This window comes from Cynocephalus volans, chromosome 2 (assembly GCF_027409185.1).
Source record: "Cynocephalus volans isolate mCynVol1 chromosome 2, mCynVol1.pri, whole genome shotgun sequence".
In the NCBI taxonomy this organism is placed as follows: domain Eukaryota; kingdom Metazoa; phylum Chordata; class Mammalia; order Dermoptera; family Cynocephalidae; genus Cynocephalus; species Cynocephalus volans.
In genome coordinates, this window is record NC_084461.1 from 208,023,114 (window position 1) to 208,045,850 (window position 22,737).

General features: G+C 44.1%; 2 protein-coding genes across 8 annotated transcripts in view; both read right to left on the reverse strand.

The window, feature by feature from the left end:
• Nucleotides 1-16,864, reverse strand: part of CABIN1 (calcineurin binding protein 1) — a 168,670-nt gene extending 151,806 nt beyond the window's left edge. For 5 of the 6 annotated variants that reach the window (XM_063085903.1, XM_063085905.1, XM_063085904.1 and 2 more), the window contains exons 1-2: nt 16,453-16,757; nt 126-200 (exon numbers count right to left, since the gene is read on the reverse strand). In XM_063085903.1, coding sequence (XP_062941973.1) covers nt 126-128 — 3 coding nt within the window. In that variant the 5' untranslated portion in view covers nt 129-200; nt 16,453-16,757. Of the gene's footprint in view, nt 1-125; nt 201-16,452; nt 16,758-16,812 lie in introns of those variants that run through there. The other variant, XM_063085901.1, reaches the window with a different exon arrangement.
• Nucleotides 16,865-19,099: 2,235 nt separating this feature from the next.
• On the reverse strand, nt 19,100-21,562 carry LOC134370253 (D-dopachrome decarboxylase-like). 2 transcript variants are annotated; one of them, XM_063087320.1, is made up of 3 exons: nt 21,367-21,562; nt 20,955-21,130; nt 19,100-19,347 (listed from the first exon to the last, which is right to left on the reverse strand). In XM_063087320.1, the coding sequence occupies exons 1-3, from the start codon at nt 21,472-21,474 to the stop codon at nt 19,275-19,277; spliced, it is 357 nt and encodes a 118-aa protein (XP_062943390.1). In that variant the 5' UTR covers nt 21,475-21,562; the 3' UTR covers nt 19,100-19,274. The 2 variants fall into 2 exon arrangements, with proteins under 2 accessions (XP_062943390.1, XP_062943389.1); XM_063087319.1 differs by lacking the exon at nt 19,100-19,347 and adding an exon at nt 20,282-20,439 and having other exon boundaries at nt 20,953-21,130.
• Between the last annotated feature and the right edge of the window lie 1,175 nt (nt 21,563-22,737).

The following is a 22,737-nucleotide window of genomic DNA, read 5'->3' on the forward strand; positions in this document are numbered from 1 at the left end:
TCCCAGGAGGAAGGCTACTCCATAGTTACAGCCTTCAGAGTCCACCAGGAAAACGCCCCTCACCTCCAGGAGTAAAGTAACAAAAGAACACTGATGCAGAAAAATAAGCAGGCACCAGTCCTTACCATATTCACAGAGATTCAGCCCCGCTATGCAACATCACTTCCCATCACTGGCAGAGGCTGCACCAGTCCACAAATCTAGAGAGGAAACAGGACAGACTGAAAGAGGGCCCATGAAGAACCAGGAATGTCACAGTGCCAGGGGCCCACTGGGAACCAGTCCCTCCCTAGGCTCTACCCACACAAGCTGGTGAACAGCCACCTTGGGACAGCTGCGTGGTTCATCACACAGGGAGCCCCTTGGTCCCTCACCAGAGCATCTGCCCTTGCCTGGCAATGCACCAGGTGCCAGGCGCACAGAGAGTGAGACTAACTCCTGCCTCAAGGGCTCACTGCTCAGCAGAGGTAACAGACCTATAAACAATTATTTTTTCCAAAAGCTGAATGATATAAATAGAAATACATTCAACATCTAAGCTCAGAAAAGAACAAATCCAAAGGGATTAAGGAAGGGGAAGAAGTAAGCCCTTGCATTTAGCCCTGAGGAATGGAATGCACCGCAGTGGAAGGCAGTGAAGCAAGAAGGCAGGAACAGCGTGGTGGGATGGGGACAGCGTGGTGGGATGGGGAGAGTGTGGTATGATGGGGACAGCGTGGTGGGATGGGGAAACCTGGAGACAGGGCCTTACGGTAGGGACGTGCATGAAGGATGGACAGGTGGTTGAGGACCACACACAGAGGCCCTGAGCTGTGAACGTTATCTGTCGGCAACAGGGAGCCACTGTAGGTTTGGGGGAGAACAAAATGTTTCACTTATGTTCTGGAAATACAGTGGAAAAAAAATCAGAGGTAGGCAGACAGTTTTGAAGCCTGCAAAAGATGAAAGGATTGGCAAAGATATGGAGAAATTAGAACCTCATATATTGTTGCTGGGAATGTAAAACAGTGCAGCCCCTGTGGAAAACAGTCTGGCAGTTCCTCAAAATGTTAGAGTTAACATATGACCTGGAAATTCACTCCTATGTATCCATACAAAAGAAATAAAAACATGTTCACATAAAACATGTTCATCGATATTCATAGCAGCATTATTGATAACAGCTAAAAGGTAGAAACAACCCCAAAATGTCCATGAACTGATAAATGGATAAACGAAATGCCGTATGTTCATACAAGGGAGTATTTTTCAGTCATAAAAAGGAATAAAGTTCTGTTACATGCTACTACATGGAAGAACCTTGAAAACATTATGCTAAATGAAAGAAGGCACACTATAGAGCACATATTGTCTGATTCCATTTATACGAACCTCCACAACAGGCAAATCTATAGAAACAGAAAGTAGATTAGTGGACTGAGGGGGAAGGACAATTGGGGAGTGACTACTAATGGGTTCAGGGTTTCTTTGTGGGGTGATAAAAACATTCTAAAATTGACTGGTGGTGGTTACACAACTCTGTTAATATACTAAAAACCATTGAATTGTACACTTCAAATAGATGAACAGTATGGTATGTGAATTATATCTCAATAAAGTTTTTATTTGAAAAAGGTGCCCGGAGCCCAGATGGAGCACTGGCACCAGGGATGGAGGGGGACACATCAGGAGGTAGACTCACAGGACCTGGCACCCAGAGGCTGGCATGAGGGACTGGGAGGGGGAAGGGGCACTACCAAACAAGTTAGGGAGAGCAGAAGGAGCCACTATAAAAATCCCATCTGAGAGGGTGCCAGAAGGGCCTGGAAGGGCCTGGCAGGCAGCAAGAATGAGCCTTAGCAGACAAGGAACACATGTTCCACTTTTACAAGATAAGATGACCGCTACTACTGCCAACAGTGCTTACAGCAATGACTTCTGGCACAGGTGTCCACAATAGGCTCTGAGTTCTCCAACAGTTCTGGCAAGGAAGGAAGTACTTAGTCTTTTTCACAGACAAGAAAAACTCAAACCTTTCCTAGGCTGATAGCTATTTTACCTCCTGGGTTCTACATTTAGAAAAAACAAATGCTGCTTAATAAAAATTTGGAACTGCTTCTTCACCATTAACTTTGCCATGGTGGACACTGTGACCACCATACAGTAAGGAAAAAAAAAAAAAGTAGAAACTGGGCTACTATCAAAACAAAACCAGAAACAAGCAAGTTTTGGCAAGGATGGAAAAACTGGAACCCCTGTGCACTGCTGGTAAGAATGTAAAATGGTGCAGTCACTACAGAAAAGAATACGGCAGTTCCGCAAAAAATTAAACATAACCAGCAATAACCCAGCAATTCCACTTATGGGTATATACCCAAAATAACTGAAAGGAGGGTCTCTGACAGATATTTGTACACCATGTTCATAGCCAAAAGGTGAAGCAACTCAAATGTCCATCAGTGGATGAACGGATAAACAAAATGTGGTATATACATACAATGGAATACTATTCAACCTTAAAAAGGAAGAAAATTCTGACACATGCCATAAAATGAATACTTGAAAACACTATACTAAGTAAAATAAGCCAGACACAAAAGGGCAAATATTATATGATTACACTTACATGAGGAACCTAGAATAGGCAAATTCACAGAAACAGAGAATAGAATGGTGACTGCCAGTGGCTGGGGCAGGGGGCGATAGTGAGTTACTGTTTAATGGGTAGGGTTTCAGTTTTACAAGATGAAGAGTTCTGGAGATGGATGGTGGGGATGGTTGTACAACAATGTGAATATACGTAGTGCCGTTGAATTATACACTTAAAAAATGGTCAAAATTGCAAATTTTATGTTTGTGTATTCTACCACAATTTTTTTTAAAACCTAAGCTAACAATCAGTAGAATAAGAGTTTGCATTAGGATGAAAGTTGAATGTGGTTTCAAAGTACACAGATGCTACTCCCAATAAAGTCTCTGCTAGACTCTGATCATCCTCAAGGAAGGCCAACAGCCCACGGCGCAGACCAGCAGCATGAGGCACAGGTGACTTCCAGCAGGCAGAGCCCACAGCCCCAGGGGCCAGCCACAGAGCCCACTGAGATCAGAAGGGGTGAGGGAGCCTCTCAAGCCCCCATTTCACAGCCATCCTCTCCTGCTCGCCCACTGGGCTCTGTGCACTGAATCCCAGAAGACCTCCAATCCCATCGAGCATCACACAGCCTCCATCCATACTGCTGCCTTCACTTACAGAGCAGGCACTCAATAACTACCCATTGGTTGATTTTTTTTTTTTTACCACTACCATATAAAAAGGAGCTGTCCTACCCAGACCAGGTGGTGTAAGAAGGAAGAAGTGAAAGGGCATTGGATTTGGAATGGGAAGATTTCAGAGCATGACCGGGCTGTGTCTTGGGATGCCTGAGTCCCTGACCCGTTACCAGCCTTGGTGTCCTTGTGTATAGAATGGGGACAATGGCCTAACTAGACTGGGAGCTCCTCTGGCCAGAGACTGGCAGACCCAGCTGGGATTCCCCATGTCACTTCCACACACTGCAGACACTCGGGAGGCTCTCAACAAGCTTTAGCTGAATGAAACCAGTCAACTGGCCTTGTCACTGCCCCCCTGCCACCCCACAGAGGATGGTATTCACACATAGCCACAGTCCTCTCAACTCACTCTCTGCAGGGCAGGTGCAAACTCCAGGTCACAGCAAGTCTTCCCAGATGCCAACTGAATCTTTGTGGTTTGATAAAACAAGAGGAGGGCTTGGGACGGCTGAGGGATCAGGTCTCTGTGTGGTGACAGTGTGGCCTGTAGATGTGGGTGGGAGAGCCTCGATGCAGCGATCATGCTCAGGACTGACCCACTCCATAAGGAAGCGAGCTTGCCTGCTTCCTGCCTCAACGGCACCTTACAGGAAGACACCTAACAACCACCAGGATTGTGCTAGGTTGCCCATGGCTTCCCCAGAGGCATCTGCTTCTGTGTCCCCAGGACCACAATGGGTGCAGATCCAATCTCAGAACTGATAAGTGATGGGACAGACTTGAGACAGACTGAACAACTGAATGACCAGGTAAGTCAGAGGAAAAAACAGGGAGCTCCAAGTCGGAAGATAAGTTTCTAGCCCCACATGCTACCTCGCTCTATCCCTCCCCCCCCCCATAAAGAAGGCATCTAGACTCCATGAAGCAACAGCTCCCTGAGCACTATGATCAGCAGGGCCTGAAGACCCTCAAGAAGCCTACTGTGGAGGAGAGAAAATGGAACTTTCAGGCTCCCTAATTATTTTCAAAATTGTTCCATGTTAAAACTCAAACCAACTCACCCCAATAAAAGGGCTCCTGTGTTAACATTAACATAATCCAAAAACAGCAGCACTTTGCACTTCTCCACCTCCAGTCCATCCCAGATGTTTACAAAACACGTTCATGTTACCCACATGAGCCTTAGAAGATATATATTATCAACCCCATTTTCAAAATTAAGAAACTGAGGCTTAGGGAGACTGGCTGACCTGCCCAAAGTCACAGTGACAGAAAGGGACAAAAATAGGACTCCAAGCCCAGTGCTCTTTCTAGCACAACAAAATATGACCTTTCCTGGCAAATAGCCACGGCAGGAGTCTTCTTAGCCTGGCTTCCCCTGGACACACACAGTGTCAGTTCCTTAGGTAAGAGCCATATCTGATGCCTTACAAGGGCCCAGAAGGTTTGCTGATGGCCATGGAATAAATTGTATTTGCCCAGGTTGTTGGGCTATCACTTTTGCATCATCAAGATCACTCCACAGAAGAAAACATAATTTCCAATTCACTAATAACAGTACTAGCCAAAAGCTACTCAATGCCCAAGCATTATGCTAATCATAAACACATAGAGACCAGCTCTCATTTTCTGGAGGCAGTAGCTCAGGCTTGCCATGTTAAGTGACTTGCCTCAGGTCACCCAGCTGGTCTGCAGCAGAAACCAAGCTTCACCTTGGCACTGCTTTTCAACAGCACTTGGGAGGCTGGACACAGACACTAAAGTATCCACGTGTACCATCCACACAACATTTCATGAAGGGGAAACTAAAAAATACTCACATAGTATTACCCATGTACGTTAGGCCCACCCATGAGACCAGCACTCCTGCTCACTGCCCCGCTTCTGCCCACTGCCGCCCAATTCTACCCTAGGCCCCACTTCTGCCCACTGCCCCCCAATTCTACCCTATTGTTACCACTCTTCCTTAGTTCCCCCAAATTCCCAGTAGCAAAATAATGAGCCAGAATAAAGTACACATTTGAGAAGACTGTGGGGACTCTGTAATACATACTGTTTAATCCTCTTGACTTTTGCGAAAATTGTGTACAGCAACTATTACCTTAAAACTGGCCTTGAGTTTTTAAATATCAGTACATATAAGAATTTTTACCTAAGATATAAAAATAAAACATCTTTTTAAAACTAAAAATCTTACACTGACATAATACAGCAAGAGATGGTTCTTTCTAAATTTCCCCCACTGCACCCCCACCACCACCTCTGCACTGGAATCCCCCCATCTCTGGGTCTGTCCCTCCTACCAGCCTGTAAGCTCTTCAAGAGCAGTGGTCCTGTCTTATTTATCTTTGTACCCCTGTGTCTGGCACAAAATCAGGGCTCCGTGAAGGAAGGAATGAGTGAGTAAAGGAGTGGTATCTAGGCGGCTCATCTGTTTTTCAGTCAAGTCCTCCATGTGGGGAGAAGTGCCACAAGTCAAACAGAAAGCAAAGTGCTTCCTGTGTAATACAAATATGCAGAACTCTTGAAACTTGCAGGTAAGAAAATAACCAAATGACACAAAATGGTGGCATGGGAAACACTACAGGTCAATCCCTTCACCAAAACAACCAGCAAACTAGAAAAAAATTACCAGAATCAACTATTTCAAACTCTGGAACCTGAAAGAACACTTACAGCAACCAGGAGAGGGCTTAAGGAAGAGAGAGGCTGCTGATCTTTGGTAAGAGAATGACTTACTTGAACCAGCTACCATCCCCCATTTCTCAGCCCCGCCACCCATGGCTGTAGGGATAGCAATCCACATTTCTGGAGTGGCTGTCTGGTGTCAGGGTGGGCAGTGGGGACTCTGTCCTCCAAAAATTTAGGTGTATACACTTTAATTGGTCTGGCAGATCTCTGTGAAACTAGTATGAATACCTGCCTTGGTTCCAACCTTCTCAGGCTATAGTAGTTATCACATGCAGCATCTATTGGAAGACATCCAGAATATATAAACTCCTACAACTCCACAACAAAAAGACAAATAACCCAATTTTTAAAAAAAGGGTGAAGGACTTCAAAAGACATTTTCTCCAAAGAAGATACACAAACACCTATATATGCATGACAAGAAGCACAATGTCATTAGTCATTAGGGAAATATAATCAAATCCACAATGAGATACCAATTCATACCAACTAGGATGGCTATTATCAACAGACAAACAAAACAAAACAGAACAGAACAAGTGTTGGCAATGATGTAGAGTAACTGGAATCCTCACGCATTGCTGGTGGGAAAGTAAAATGGTGCAGCCGCTATGGAAAACAGTTTGGTAGTTTCTCAAAAAGTTAAGTACAGAATTGTCATATAACCCAGCAATCCCACTTATGGGTATATACTTGAAAAACGGGACTCGAGCAGACACTTGTATACTCATGTTTGTTGCAATATTATTAACAATAGCCAAAAAGTTGAAGCAACCCAAGTGTCCACCAACAGATGAATGGATAAACAAAATGTGGTAAACTCATACAATGGAATTATTATTCAGCCATTGAAAGGAATGAAATTCTGACATGTGCTACCACATAGATGTACCTTGAAAACATTATGCTAAGTAAAATAAGCCACACACAGAAAGACAAATATTGTATGATTCCACTTATTCAAGGTACCTAGAATAGGCAAATTCATAGAGACTGAAAGTAAAATAGAGGTTACAAGGCTGCAGGGAGGGAGAAATCAGGAGTTACTGCCTAATACGTACAGAGTTTCTGTTTGGGATGGTGAAAAATTTCTGGAAGTAGTGGTGATGGTTAGGTAACATTGTGAATGTACTTAATGCCACTGAATTGTTCACTTAAAAATGGTTAAAATGGTAAGTTTTATATTATGCACATTTTATCACAGTAAAAAAAACAACCCATTTAAACAATGGACAAAAGACTTGAACAGACACTTCCCAAAGAAGATATACAGATTGCAAATAAGTACATTAAAAGATGTTCAACATTATTACAGAAATCATTACATTACATGATGAGGTACCACCACACACCTACTAGAATGGTCAAACTTCTCAAAAACTGATAATGCCAAGTCCTGGTGAAGATAGAGAGCAACTAGAACTCTCATCACTGCTGACATGAATGCAATATGGTTCAACCATACTGGAAAACAGTTTTTTTTATAAAGTTAAACATACATGTAGCATATAGCACAGTAATCTCACTCTTATTTAACCTAGAGAAATGTTCACACAAAACTTGTACAAAAATGTTTACAGAAACTCTACTCAAGTCACCAAAAACTGGAAACAACCCAAATATCCTTCATCACATGAATGGATAAATTATGATATATCATACAATGGAATACCACTACCAATTATAAGAAAGTAACTATTGATACATGTAACAGCTTGGATAAATCTCAAAAGCATTATGACAAGTGAAAGAAGCCAGTCTCAAAAGGCTGTACATTATATGATTCTATTTACATGACATTCTTGAAAAGACAAAATTGTAGTGATGGAGAACATGTCAATGGCAGCCAAAGGTAAGTGAAGATATCTATAAAGGAGTGGCATAAGGGCATTTTGGGGAGCAATGGAACTGTTGTAAATCCTGATTATGGTAATGGTTACACAAATGTATACATGAGCCAGGGTGGTGGCGTCGAGGTCCTCAGCCACGCCCCCCAAGGTCCTCAGCCACGCCCCCCAACATCTGCATCCAACCCAGCGACAACCACCAAGTCACTGCTGGAAGCACCCTGGGTTCCCGAACCAGGGTGGTGGGGGGCCAAGAGCCTCAGCCACACTCCCGACATCCACATCCAGCCCAACAACAACCACCAAGCTGCCACCAGAAGTGCCCCAGGCTCCTGAGACAAGTCAGTGGGGGACAGATGGCCTCAGTCACACCCCCAACATCCGCGGCCAGCCCAGCCATGAATGAGCCACCACTGGAAGCCCCCTGGGTTTCTCTGCCAGAATGAGGGGGATGCCACAGGCCTTGACCACATCCCCTCCCCCCTTCCTCATCCTCCCACTCTGTCCCCTTGCCCCTTCTTCTCTCCCCCTCCACCCCAACTGCTCTGCAACAACATCTTAGAATGTAAAAAAAATAATAAATTTTTTAAAAACCTCAGAACTGTACATTCCAAAAACTCCAATAAATTTAATAAACATAAAAATATTTCAATAAAAATAAATATAATTTTAAAAAATAATGTAGGAGTACTAATCCAGATATTAGATAAAGTAGAATTCAAATCCAAAACTATTAAATGTGACAAAAGGCAGAATTCACACTGATGACATAAAACTCAAGAATATGTACTGCTTTGGACTGAATGCCCCCCCAAACTCACTGAAGCTTAAATTGTGTACCCCAAAGTTCCAGGTATTGGAAACTTGGCCCCCACCATGACAGTGTTGAGACAATGGGAAATCCTATTATGGTAATTAAAAGGTGGGGCCTTGAAAAGGTGATTATAGGACCATGCCATAGTGAATGGAATAATAGTGGTGGTCAGGGATGTGGTTCTGAGGGCTTTAAAAGGAGAGCACATGAAAGTCTCTCTCTCTCTCTCTCTCTCTCTCTCTCTCTCTCTCTCTCTCTCTCTCTGCTCTGCCATGCCATGTCAGACCACTGCACTGCTGTAAAGCCACCACCAAAGAAGACCATTACCAGATGTGTTCCCTGGACTTTGGACTTCCCAGCCTCTGAAACTGTAAGCAATAAATTGTTTCCTTACAAATTACCCAGTTCCAGACATTTTGTTATAAGCAACAGAAATGGACCAATACACACACCAAATAACAAAGCAACCAAATTTAAGAAGCAAAATCCACAGGAGATGTAAGGACACATAGATAGAAACACATTGATAATAAGAGACTTTCATACAATGCTCAATACAAGACAGATTAAGTGGGGGAAAAAAAGTAAGCAGACACTCATAGAAGATATAAACAACATAATGAATAGAAGAGATATTATGAATATCTACACCTAGATATTATATTACATCTAGATATTATGAATATCTAGAAATATGAAACTCTACACCTTGATAACAGAAATTATTTTTTTCCAGTGCTCAGAACATTCACCAAGAAAAAGAAAAGATCATATATTAGGTCACAAAGAAAACATCTTCCGTAAAGTAAAAATATTAAAAACAACACTGTCTGATCACAATACATTAAAACTAGAATTTACTAACACCACCACCACCACCAACAGAAGAATTGCTTCTTGGCCTTTTGGTTAAGATCAAGAGTAGTACAACAACAAAAGAAAGATCTCTCTACATAAAAATTTAAGAATCTCCTATAAAACAACTTCTAGGTAAAAGAAACTGCAGCTAAAAATGGAGAAATTTAAAGAAGTTATCTGTAAAACTGGAATTAAAAAAGAGAAATTTAAAGAAATACTAACAATGAAAACACACATATTGGCGCGGTCCACGCCATGGCAGGATCCTAAAGGAATCAGCTTGGGCTGCCCTCTCCGAGTTGGCAAGGCCGCTGGAAGGAGAGATGTTGGCAAGGCCACAACTACGAGCACTTGCTACAACCATAAGGGCTACTGCCTCAACTTCGTGGTACTGCTTTTGCTTTCTCTTTCAATATTTTGGTTAGCGTGGCAGTTCTCTGCATTCCCAAAAGATTATAAAAATAGCACAAATGATTTTGCGGTCATTGAACTAAACATTCCCACAGAGGATCCGAGTAAATTGGACAATTTAAAATTATCCCCTTATGATAAATTGACCATACCAACATATGTTCCAAAATCACTGCTCATGACTAAATATGAGCTGCAGCCTAAACACGCGAAGTTATTTCAAAAAGGAAATTTCCATCCTCTCCCGACCATCTGGGTAAATGGATATATGGGATACAAAATGGGGAAAGGAAAAATTTGGTATCCCCCTAGGGGATGTCCAAAATATGATGTAAGTTGGCAAACATCATTTACTGGAGATTATATTAATGGCAAGAGAATGGTGGGTATTAATGAGAAATTATATGATTGGGACAAATTAAGTATATGGGAACGAAACTGTAAAACCCCCTTTACTTGATGGTGTCCAGTTTTAATAAATCATTAAAAATCAGGTATTGGGATAAAAATATATTCTGTAAAATTATTAAACCTGCAAAATTAGATCTTAGAAGAATAAGAGAGTACACCTAGTTTTGTGAGGGATGGTGCTGTGCACAAGGACACTTTAACATTTAGATCAAGATTACAGGGCCACAGCCAATGCATAACCTCAAAATGTGCATGATAATGCTGCTCAAATATCCATTGTTTCTTTTCATTCCATTAGAACATAAGATCGTTAGACCCCCATTAGAATTTAAATGTTAGCATTGCTCTTTTTAGCAAATTTGTACTTACATTTAGCAATAGACATAGGTCATATGATAGTACTGTCTTTCACTTTGTAACCGCAATAGCCCCACCCTGTTAATAGGGTGGATATTAACCACAGCTTGCCAACAGGAAAAGGTCACAGGTTAACTTCAGGACAATGAGAAGATGGTCCCGATCTGATAACCTGATACGGAAAGGAGGAAGCACGAGCTAATCACCTGAGACGTGCTGAGGAAAGGAAAAAACTGGCTTTGCCCGGGCTTTCTGAATTATTGACTCAAGCTTGCTGATGTAATAAAAACAGTATCCAAAGCCCCCCTACAGAGCTGTAAAATTAAATAAAAGACATTGTCTCATGCTCTTCTGGGCTCCACCTCCAAAGCACTGACAGCCCGCAGAGAGAGAACGTGCATAGTGATGCATTGAGGTCTCTGTCTGTGTTTATTATTTTGCTGACCCTCTCCATCCCTTTTCTGGTACCCACCCCTCGCTGAAGCTTGACTTCGGCAACATTTCACATGTGTGAAAACATAATGAAATCATCTAAGGGGAAAAAAATCATTTGACATCATGGTAGAGAAAAATCCCATTTGCAACAGGAACAAGATGATTAAATACTTCAGAATTAAGTTAATAAGAAATGTGCAACTTAAACATGGAAAATTTTAAAACACGAATGCGAACTTGAACAAATGAAATGACATCCCCTGTTCTTGGATATATCAAAATATAAAGGTAGTTTCTCCCCAAGTTTATATTGAATTTAGAAATTCAATGCAATCCCAATAAAAATACCAACAAGATAATAGACAAGTTGATACTAAAGTTCATATGGAAAAACAAAAATATAAGACTAGCTAGGAAAACAGTAAAAACAAAAAATGATAAGGGAAGATAAGCCAGACACTAAAACATACTATAAAAAGCCTTAATAATTAAAACAGTGTGGTACTGGTGCATGCACAGACAAAGAAACCAGGTCCAGAATTAGACTCAAGTATGCATGGATATTAAAAATATGACAATGGTAGCATCTCAAATCACTGAGATCAAGACAAACTTTGTAATAAGTGGTGCTGGGACAAACTGATAGACACTTGGAAATAATAAAATTAGATCCATACCATATACAAGAATAAACTCCAAATGGATTAGGGATTTATACTTAAAAAATGAAACCAGGGCCAGCCCGTGGCTCACTCGGGAGAGTGTGGTGCTGATAACACCAAGGCCACGGGTTCCGATCCTATATAGGGATGGCCGGTTAGCTCACTTGGGAGAACGTGGTGCTGACAACACCAAGCCAAGGGTTAAGATCCCCTTACCAGTCATCTTTTAAAAAACAACAGACAACTGACAAACTGGGAGAAAATACTTGCAACATATACCACAGACAAGGGACTGTGTATGTATTTTATCCCTAATATATAAACAGCTCTTAAAAACTAAAGTATACAGCATTATTCACAATAGCCAAAAGGTAGAAGCAACCAAGTGTCCACGGACAGATGAATGGATAAACAAAATGTGGAATATACATACAATGCAATATTATTCAGCCTTAAAAAAAAGGTAATTCTGACACATGCTACAAAAAGGAATGTAATTCTGACCCATGCTACAACATGGAGGAACCCAGAAGACATCATGCTAAGTGAAGTAAGCAGTCAGAAAAAGACAAATACTGTATGATTCCATTTATAGGAGGTACCTAGAATAGTCAAATTCACAGAAACAGGAAGTAGAATAGTGGCTGACACACACTGCGGGGAGGGGAGAACAGGGAGTTATTGTTTAATGGGTACAAAGTTTCAATTTGAGAAGATGAAATAAAGTTCTGGAGATGGATGGTGGTGATGGCTGTACAACAATGCAGATGTATTTAATGCCACAGAACTGTACACTTAAGGGCCGGCCCGTGGCTCACTTGGGAGAGCGTGGTGCTGACAAACACCAAGTCAAGGGTAAAGATCCCCCTACCGGTCAAAAAAAAAAAAACTATTCACTTAAAAATGGTTAAAATGGTAAATTCTGTTATGTATATTTTACCACAATTAAAAAAACAACAACAACTAAGGAACAGAAAAACATACACCTGATAGAAAAATGGAGAAAAGATATGAATAGACAATTCACAAAAGACAACATACAACTGGTTCTCAAACATATGAAAAATGTTCAAACTCACTCATATTTAGAGAAATGCATATTAAAACAGCACTGAGACACTATTTCTCACCTATCACAAAGGCAAAAGTTAAAGTACAATAGCACACTCTGTTGGCAAGGTTGTGGGGAAACAGGCACTATTCTCAAATTGTTGGTGACAATGTGAATTTGTACAACTCCTCTGGAGGGGAACTTGACAATACCTGAGAGAGTTACATGTGTAGTTACCTTTCAACCCAGCAATTCCACTTTTAGGAATCTACCCTGAAGATGTACTTTCAAAAAGACAAAAATACGTATGCACAGAGTTATTCATTGTGCAGCACTGTTTGTAATCACAACATATTGGAAGCAACCTAAACAAACAGCGATAGTTAGGAAGGTACCTCCACACAATGAAGTAATATGCAGCTGTAAAAATTAATGAGGGAATGTTCATAGCAGCATTATTCATAATAACCAAAAACTGGAAACAACTCAAACATCCATCAACTGATGAATAAAATGGGATATATCCATGCAAGAGAATATTATCCAGCCATAAAAAGTAATAAAATAAAAATTTTTAAAAAGTAAAGAAGTACTGACAACATGATGAACCATGAAAACATCAAGTTAAGTGAAATAAGCCCATCACCAGAGACCACATATAGTACACTCCATTTATATGAAATGTCCAAAACAGGCAAATCTATACAGACAGAAAGTAGATTAATTGTTGCCTAGAGCTGGGGGAAGAGGGGATGGGAAGTGACAGCTAATGGATCAGGGTTTCTTTTCGGGATTATAAAAACATTCTAAAATTGATGGTGGTTATACTTGCACAACTCTATGAGTATACTAAAAATCACTGGATTGTACACTTTAAGTGGGTGAATTGTAAGGTAGGTAAATTATATCTCAATAAAGCTGTTTTAAAAAATGAATGAGGAAGATATGAACAGATATAGGGTGATTTTCAAGACATACGGTTAAGTGAAAAGAGCAAACACAATTATTTATAGCATGCCACCCTTCATATAAGAAAGAAGAGGATATACAACTATCTATTCATTTGTGCAAAAGAAACACAGGAGAGTCCACATACTAAAGTTAGCTATACGGGGCAGATGGGAAGGGGTGAAAAAAAGGACAGAATGGGAACGGGGTGGTAAGAAGGGAGTAACACTTCTCTGAGTATACCCTTGCGTATAGTTCTGACTCTCAGGATCATAGTCAAGTTTCAGACCCCCAAAATAAATTAAGCTCAACAAGGATGTAGGGGGAACCTAAAACAGAACATAAACATTAACAATGAACCTTATTGTATTACAGCTAACATAACCACACTGAAGGGCAAGAGGAAAAAAAGCACTAACCTAAATAACTGTGTCTGTCAGGCTAAAGACAAAAAGAACTGGGGATGGCCAATTAGTTCAGCTGTACAGCGTGGTGTTATAACACCAAGGTCAAGGGTCTGGATCCCTGTACCAGCCAGCCTCCAAAAAAACAGAACTGTGATTCCAGAATTGGGGCAGAGAAAATACAAGATGAGCCTGGTACACACTGTAGTGCCATAAAGTAATTAAGTTCTCAAAAAAAATGATGAGGGCCTGTTGATAGGACACAGAAGCTAATCTGAAGGAGAGCCTAAACAGCTAATGTTGGAATAGTAAGCAGCAAAATAATAATATTTGATTTTAACTCATAGAATAAAATAAATATCGATGGTCCATACTGATAAATAAATAAATGAGAGAATGGATAGCTCTTCTTTCAGTGGAATTTCAATTAATAAACAGAGAAACAGATAATTACCTTTAGGCAAGCACACAAAGATCTGCAGATAGATGCTAAAGTCAGTGGGCATAAATTTGTGGAGAACCAGAATTTGAATTTTCTCAAATTATCTCACCCAAGATACTTATTAACTAGGAAGGAAATATAGTAGCTTTATAATGTAGAAACCAGGCAGACACCAACTAAAACAAGTGATCAAGTTAAATATCACTGGTAATAGCATAACAATTTGGGTTCCTTTACTTCATGCACTGAGGACACAAAAAGAATGTTTGTGTTATTCTGCCCAAAATGCATAATCTCACTCCAATCATAAGAAAACGCTGGACAAAACTAAATTGAAGGACATTAGACAAAACAACTGATCAGAACACTTTGAAAGTATCAGGCCAAGGAAGACAAGAAAAGACTGAGGAAGTGACTACAGGAGACTAAGTCTAAATAACTAAATGCCACATGGGATCTTGGATGGGATCCTGGATTTAAAACAGAACCTTAGTGGAAAAACTGGTGAAATCTGAATCACCTACGTAGTGTAGTTAATAATATCGTACCAATGTCAGTTTCCTGTTCTTGATAATTGCACTATGATGACATAAGATGTTGACATCAGGGGAAGCATAAGAAGGGACATAAGGGAACTCTGCATTACTGTAACTTTTCTCAAAATCTAAAACTAGTTTAAAATAAAAAGCTTAAAAAGAAATAAATAACCATTTGAGATTACACATTCACCATTCTGTAAGCAATGTGAGGATGGTGATTATGTATGTATTGTTTACCACAGATTCCAGAAATCCACTAAAAGGAGCTTTAAAAAAAAACTGCTATGGGCTGGCCAGTTAGCTCAGTTGGTTAGGGTGCCGTGTTGATAAAACCAGAGTCAAGGGTTCGGATCCCCTTATCAGCCAGCTGCCAAAAAAACAAACAAAAAAACTGCTATGTAATAAAGATGAGAAAGTAAGTATTCATTTCTCAGGCTCACAGCCACAGCAGTTGCATTTTCTCAGAAGAGCACATTCACCAGTTTTAGCTCACAAGTTTCCGAACTCTCTAGAATATGTTTTCCACGGTCTAAGAACACATGATAAAGTCCAGGGTGACAAGCTGTGGTGTTTCCTGGCTTGCTCTGGCCTGGGAGATGGAAAGCCTAAGTTTTAAGCTCAGATGAGGCACTACCTGGCTGTGTGACTAACCAGGTCTCGGTTTTCTCTACTATATAAGGCTTTGGACTACGCAAGTGTTCTGCAAGCCAACCAGCCCACTACAGCCAAGGAGCAAAGAATGGTTTTTATATTTTTAAATGCTTGGAAAAAGTCTGTGACATGGCAAATTATACAAAATTATATGAAATCCAAATTTCAGTGTCCATAAATAAAATTTTATGCAAACATAGCCACTCTCTTAGTATTGTCTTTGGCTGTATCCACACTACAACGTCAGAGTTGAGTAGACAGAGTATGGTCCCCAAAGCCTCAAATACTTAACTATTACAAGTATTATTATATTTATTATATCTACAACCCATTATAATAATAAATACTATAATATTGAAAACAAAAGTTTGCCAATCCCTGAACGAAACCATTCCAGGGATATTCTACGAGTATTTCTACCCACAGTAATAAATCGCATAGAGACAAACTTAGTCGCATGGAACCCGACCGTCCCACACTTGCGACCTGTGCAGACACCCGAGAACGTCAGATGAGCTCTATCCAGCCAGGGCCCGCCTCCTCGTGGGAGGCAGTGCAGCAGAACGGTCAATATTTTCAGCCTGGAGTCAGGCTGACCTACCGGGTGACTTTGAGCAAGTAATTTCACCTTGCCTCGGCCTCAGTTTCCACCCGTGTAAATGGCACTAATAACAGCACTCACCAGGCAGGGCTGTTGTGGAGGGGAAGTGAAAGGACGCTAGTAAAGGGTTAGCGCCGGGCTTTGCACCCCGCAGACTCCGAATCAATGGCGGCTCCTGCTGCTGTCATTGTGAACGCCTCCCGAGGCCGGAGCCCATCTAAGCACCCCAGGGAGGCGGTGAAAGCCGTGAAGAGGCCCGCGAGGCAGCTGGGAGGCCCGTCGCTCCGGCTCTCCGGCCTCGGTTTCCCCAACTGTCTCCCTGGGGCTGCCCGAAGAGCCCTCAGCGTCCTCTTGGAATTCAGCCCCGCGCCGGCCGCCCCTCCGGCCCGCGCCGCGCCCCCACCCCAGCGCCGCGCGCGAACCAGCCGTTCAGGACCTCACCAGGCGTCTCCACGGCAACTGCCAGTCCGCCCTGACCCCCGCGCCGGCCGGCTGCGCGCCTGACAACAAGGCACGCTCCCATTGGCCCAGGTGCCGGCAACGTCAGCCAATCAGCGCGGGCGTGCGCGCCGCCAGCCCGGCCGGCCGACTGGCTGGTGCTGCGTGGCCCGCTTCCCGGTGCTTGTTGGTTCGGGAGTTTTGCTCTCGGTCCCCGAACTGTTGAGGGCTCAGAGCGCCGGCGAGTGATCGGATGCCGGCTGAACCACTTGCAATACCTGTGAAGCGCCGAGCTCGGCGCCGGGCCCTGAACAGTCTCTGAATGACGAGCTGTGTTGTTACGACCTGGGACAGGTGGTCTGAAGTCAGTGGAAAGTTGGCGGAAGCTTAGAGGGATCCAGGGAGAAAGAGCATTCTTATTCATTATAGTACCCCTGCTTCGCCTCTTTCCTGAAAGGAATTGAAGCCCAAAAGGCACAGGTACAATCGAACTATTGAAACAAAAGAAAAACAAACAACAGGACCCACCCAGTAAATAAACAGGACGGGGGGTTTGGGATAGTGTCAGAATCCCAGAGCTGACAAGGGTTCCAGAGTTGAAGGGCTTCTGACAAGGGCTCCGGCTGAGAAAGGTTAGTCTCTTGGGAGCTAATAAAGTGTTTTAGGGAAGGGCTTTCACACTGGTTGAATTCATAGCTGTTTGAGTCCGGCAAGGATGATTTAAATAGGAATGAATGTTATGGACTTCTTTTTGACCTTATTTATAAAGACAGTAAAATCATGGTGGAAAAACTCATAGCCAATTCAGTACAATAAAGCTTTACTGATGTGGCAGGGGGTACAAAATTTATTGAGTCGCCAACCTTGACTTTGAGAAGAGTATATCCCGGGGTGGGGGTGGGGGGGTTGGAGGGGTTTGAACAGAGAATAAACAAATAATTTCAAAACTGCACGGATAACATGCAGCCTTGGAAGCAGCTCCCAATCCTGAGTTGTATCTTGAAAGATGCACTGCAATGAAGCACTTGAAAAAAGGTGGGAAGGTGGTCCAAGCAGGGAGCTGCGTGGCAAGGATTCAGAGGTGAGAAACACTGCAAATCATGTGGGATCCTCAGGCAGCACGGTATTACCAGGAGGCAAAGCTCAAGGCCACAGTGGGGAGAATTCTGGAGAGATGTCGGACCACACAAACAAGCAGATGACGTATCACTCTCACTACAGTGGGGATGATAGATTTAACGTGGGGAGACCAGATAGGAGACTGCTGCCTTATAGTCCTGGTGAGAGTTAGGCCTGAATCCTATCCTTGGGCACTGCAACTATTCATTCACATGCAACCCACGAACATTCCCTGAGCTCCTCTAGGAAGCGGGACACCCATGAAACACGTTGGCAGCAAGAATGAGTGCAGAAACTGTTAGGATAGGGAGCCAGGGGAAGCAGTGTCAAGGTCTGGCTTTTAATCAGAGTCCTCAGCAGTGGTCAGGTATACACAGCAAGTACAAACATATTCCATTAGAAACAAACTTTATTAACTACAGAGACAGCACAGACTGAAAATCTCAATTTGGTATTTCACTGGTGGGCTAAAGAAAGAAGGATCATCAAATGTTTAACTGCAGGAAAACAGAGCCCACCACAGTGTCTAAGGGTCATGAGATGTAAACTCTGCATTGAATATCTGGAAAGCTACTGAAATGGAGACTAAGACTAACTTTGTCTACCCCCACTCCACCCGTACATACTCTGAAATCAAAAGCATGATATGGTATTTAGTTGGGAGATGGGGACCGCATTCAATCCATTTCTAGTGGCAGACATTGCATTTCCAGGTTCAAGCATTCTGGGACATGGGTAGGGCAAAGTACCCAGCCCCAGAGAATTCTCAGCAAGAGTCAAGATGGAAGGTGAAGTTGGGGATGCCCAGGGAAGGTCCCTGAAGACCAGTCTGCTTTATTCCCATGCCCAGTACAGCAGTCTGTTGACAGGGAACAGCCCAGGCCACCCCAGGCTGAGGATGAGTCCCAGGAGGTCAGCAGAGTCTGCAGGAAGGCCCAGGCTGAACCAGCTGCCCGTACCTCCCCACCAGCCTGCATTCAGATGTGGAGAGCAAAGCCTCCAGGCTGAGCCCTCTACCTCCAGATTTAAGCAGTCAAAACATATCAGACAGAGGTCCTGAAGACAGGAAACATCTCACTTCTAGGTTCCCTAAGGTGTCCTCATAAACCAACCCCACTATCCATGGTGACCCAGAATGCCAGGAGGGGTATAGGGAGATAAAGAAGTCATGTTTGAACAATGAAGCTCTCTTCATTTATTTGTCATGATAGGGAAGAGGAGGACTGTGAAGTCACAGGCATGTCTGCATGAGGGGGTGCCCAAAACATAGCCACCAGGCCCTCACTCTGCCAGGAATCCTCTCTGAAACGAGCAGGCGGCTCACCGATGCCCTGGATCCATGCCAATCATAAAAAAGTCATGACCGTCCCTTTCTTTCCAATCTGCCAGGGCTCCACAGGGAAAAAGCGGATAATTATCCTTCAGGAGACAGAAAAAAAGATATCATCAGTTCCTTGGCAAACAACTCATCTTGTAAGACCCCTACCAGGTGCTCCCACTGTGGGCTCTCAGGCCAGCATTCCTAAGCCCACCAGGCATTCTGCAAGCCTGCTCGTCCCAGTAATGATCTTCCCCTAACCCCTGACAGAGCAGTAGGACTGCAAGGCACAGGATGATGGCTACACATCACAGGACACTCAACACAGCAACCTCAGAGTATATGATGTGTGCTCAATCATCTCTATCAGTCTGTGGGCTCAGAGGGGCAGTCCTCCCTCCTCCTAACTGCAGGCTCCCTGAGGGTATGCATGGTGCCTCAGCCATCTGTTTTCTAAAACCTTGGCTCAAGGCCAGGCACGGGGTAACCCTTGACTAATGACTGTGGAATGAATGAATGAATGTGCCCCTCTCACAGAGATGACAGAAAGTTTCTGGTGAAGAGTACCAGGGCTTGGTGTAGCCTGGGGGGGGGGGGGGTTAGGGAGTGACACCCTCAGTTTCCTCATCTGTAAAATTGATACAGTGGAGATATCTATGTTATGGGGATGGCATGTCTGTACTAGGGGTGCGGACAGGGTTTTAAAGAATCAAATAAGATCATGCATAAAAACTAACGACAGAGTACCTGGAACATGGTAAGAACTCGTACTTTACTTATGGTTGTTAGAATTATTATTATCTCCCCAGCTTGAGGACCAGGTCTACGCATCCAAGAGCAACCGTTCCTCACCCAGCCTTCTGGGGCCAACAAAGGCTCCATTCTGGAAGGTCCTTTCAAGCTCATGTCCTTAGTTCCTCCCAGGCATGGACTGGGCTCAGGAATATTTTTCACCCAAGAGAAAGCTTTAACCCTGACACAGAATGCTAGGTTTGGGTTGTAGCGGCTTCTTATGGGAGAGCGAGGTCATTTAATCTACGCCCCTCTATTCACAGAAGAGGAGGCTGCAAATTGGAGATGGTTCATATCCAGGTTTGTCTGGGGTCCCCCAGCTGTGCTGGGCCCAGAATCTATGTGTCTAGACTCCGGGCCAATGCTGTTTTCATGACTCAATGATCCTCCTCCAGCCTCCCCTGGCACCTGGTTGGGCCACAGGTCCAAAGGTCACAAACTCAGAGAATAGAATTCCCTGTGTTTGAATTCCTCTGATCAGCCTGCAAAAGCTCTAGAAAGTCAGACTCCCTGGCTTCTTCAGGGTAATATCTTCCTACCCTTCCAGGTGCCAAGGCAGGTACAGTGCACAGACCAACATACACGACTCTTGCAATGCCCCTGGGGAGTGGTTAAAAGAGAGCTTCCCAGTTCACAGATGGAAACACTTAAATCCAAGAAGCCACGACTTGCCCAGATGTCCCAGGGACCGCTGCAAAGCCAGGAATTCATTCAATCCTGCCACCACTCTGAAGATGAACCCACCACAGGGGGTCTGAGGGGTCTAGGGGCCCTGGGGGACTGGGCCCTGATGTGTCCTTCCTGGGCAGAGAGAGGAATATTTTCTTCCCCAACCTTAAGGAGAGGTCCTGAGGTGAGATCTCTGTCCCCGGTCGCTCAGCAGTCCCAAGAGGGTCCGCTCCCTGACTCTACGCACCGGTCCTGGCTCAGGGCCAGCTCCTTGGTGAGGAACTCGAAAAGGCGGGCACTGTGGCCGCGGTTCTCCTCGGCCGTGCCCACCACGCCGATGGAAGAGACAAGCACCTGCGCGCAGGGTTCCGTGGAGCCGTTCAACACCATGCTCAGGCCCGGCCGCACAGTCACGCTCACGCGCTGTGGGGCACACGAAAGTTTCGCCTGAAGTTAGGGTCATGGCTGGGGAGTGAGAACAGGGGCAGGCGTGGAGAGGGGGGTCGGGGGGTCTTGGGGCACGGAAGGCCTGAGCTTGGCGGGCGGGGGGTCGCGATCCCTGAGCAAAAGAGTTGGGGTCACTGTGGGGGAGGCGGGGCGCGGACAGAGCCCGATCCCTGGCCCATCAACCTCCCCTCGCCCGATGCTCCCTGGCTCACGTCCTCGGGTTTGCCCAGGATGGCGGCGGTGGCCGCGCAGAGCCGCTTCTCCAGCCCCGAGGGCAAGCGGTCGGCGGGCAAATTCGTGTCCAGCTCGAGAAAAGGCATGTCCGGCGGGAGGGCGCGAGGGGCCGCGGCGAAGAGAAAACGCTCGGAGTCCAATGTTCCGACACAGGACGCTGGGTTTGGGTTGGATGTTCCTAAGGGTCTCGGGAGAGGGAGCAGCCAGGTTCCTGATTGGCTGGGCAGAGACTCAGCGCTTCCGGATTGGCTGCCTGGACCCCGCCTTTGTAGACAACGGTCGCGTGCGCTGGCTCTGATTTCCTTCGGTCCTAGCGCCCGCCCCGTTACCCCCACCCCCACGGTGCCTGACCGCGTCGTGGCCCCGCCCCAGCTCCACCCAGCGGGCGGTGGGTTTCCCTCTCCGCAGTCTTCTCAGCGTTGCGGTGGCCAGCATCCTAGCCCATATATATATACATATATATTTTTTTTATTATCAGCATATTCATTCTTACAAATCGTGATATTTCTTTACGCCCTTTACCCGACCTATCACTTCCCCAACCCCCTTCCACCCTCCCCCCATCTCCAGTATCCTTAGGTTTGTTCTCTCCTGAAAGTTCAACATATTGTTTTTCTTTGTTTCCTTCTTTCATTCCTTCCTTCCTTCTTCTTTCCTTCTTTCCTTCCTTCATTCCTTCTTCCCTCCTTCCCTCCCCACCTCTCTTCCTTCCTAGCGGCCAGTTATGAGCCAGGACATGTGTTATTTCTGTTTCTTTGGCTTATTTCACTTAACATAACTTTCTCGACTCATCCATGTTGCTGCAAATGGCAGTTCATTCTTCCTTATGCCTAGCCCATATTTAGATTGAACTCTGAACACCCCCAAAACACACACCTGTAGGGGCCTTTCCACTGCTGAACCCTAGTAGTAATCATTGCCACAGGGGTTTAAATTTTTTTTGAATGAGTTGCCACCACTTCACAGTCAGGCAACTTCACGTTCAGTACAGGAATCTGCGCTTCTCTTGAACAATCAGGAAACCTGGTGACACGTGCAGGTGCAGGTGTGGCTGGATAGAGACCCTCCCACCCCCCACCTCGGGGTTCACAGCATTCCCTCCTGGTCCCCACAGACATCTATCTGCCTTTGTAACTTCTTGTGCCAGAGGTGAGTCACTGTCCACCAGGGGGTGTTAAAAGGTGTTATTTAAAACATGGAAATCTGTTAGTGTGGCTAAACATGATTCTCTCATTAGCGTTGCAGTTATTTGAATCGTAAATTTCAACTATAATTAAAGTTGTGTGGGTGTACAGGTTCAATTTCAATTACACATATAAGATACTACATAAGTGTGCATATTAAAGGAG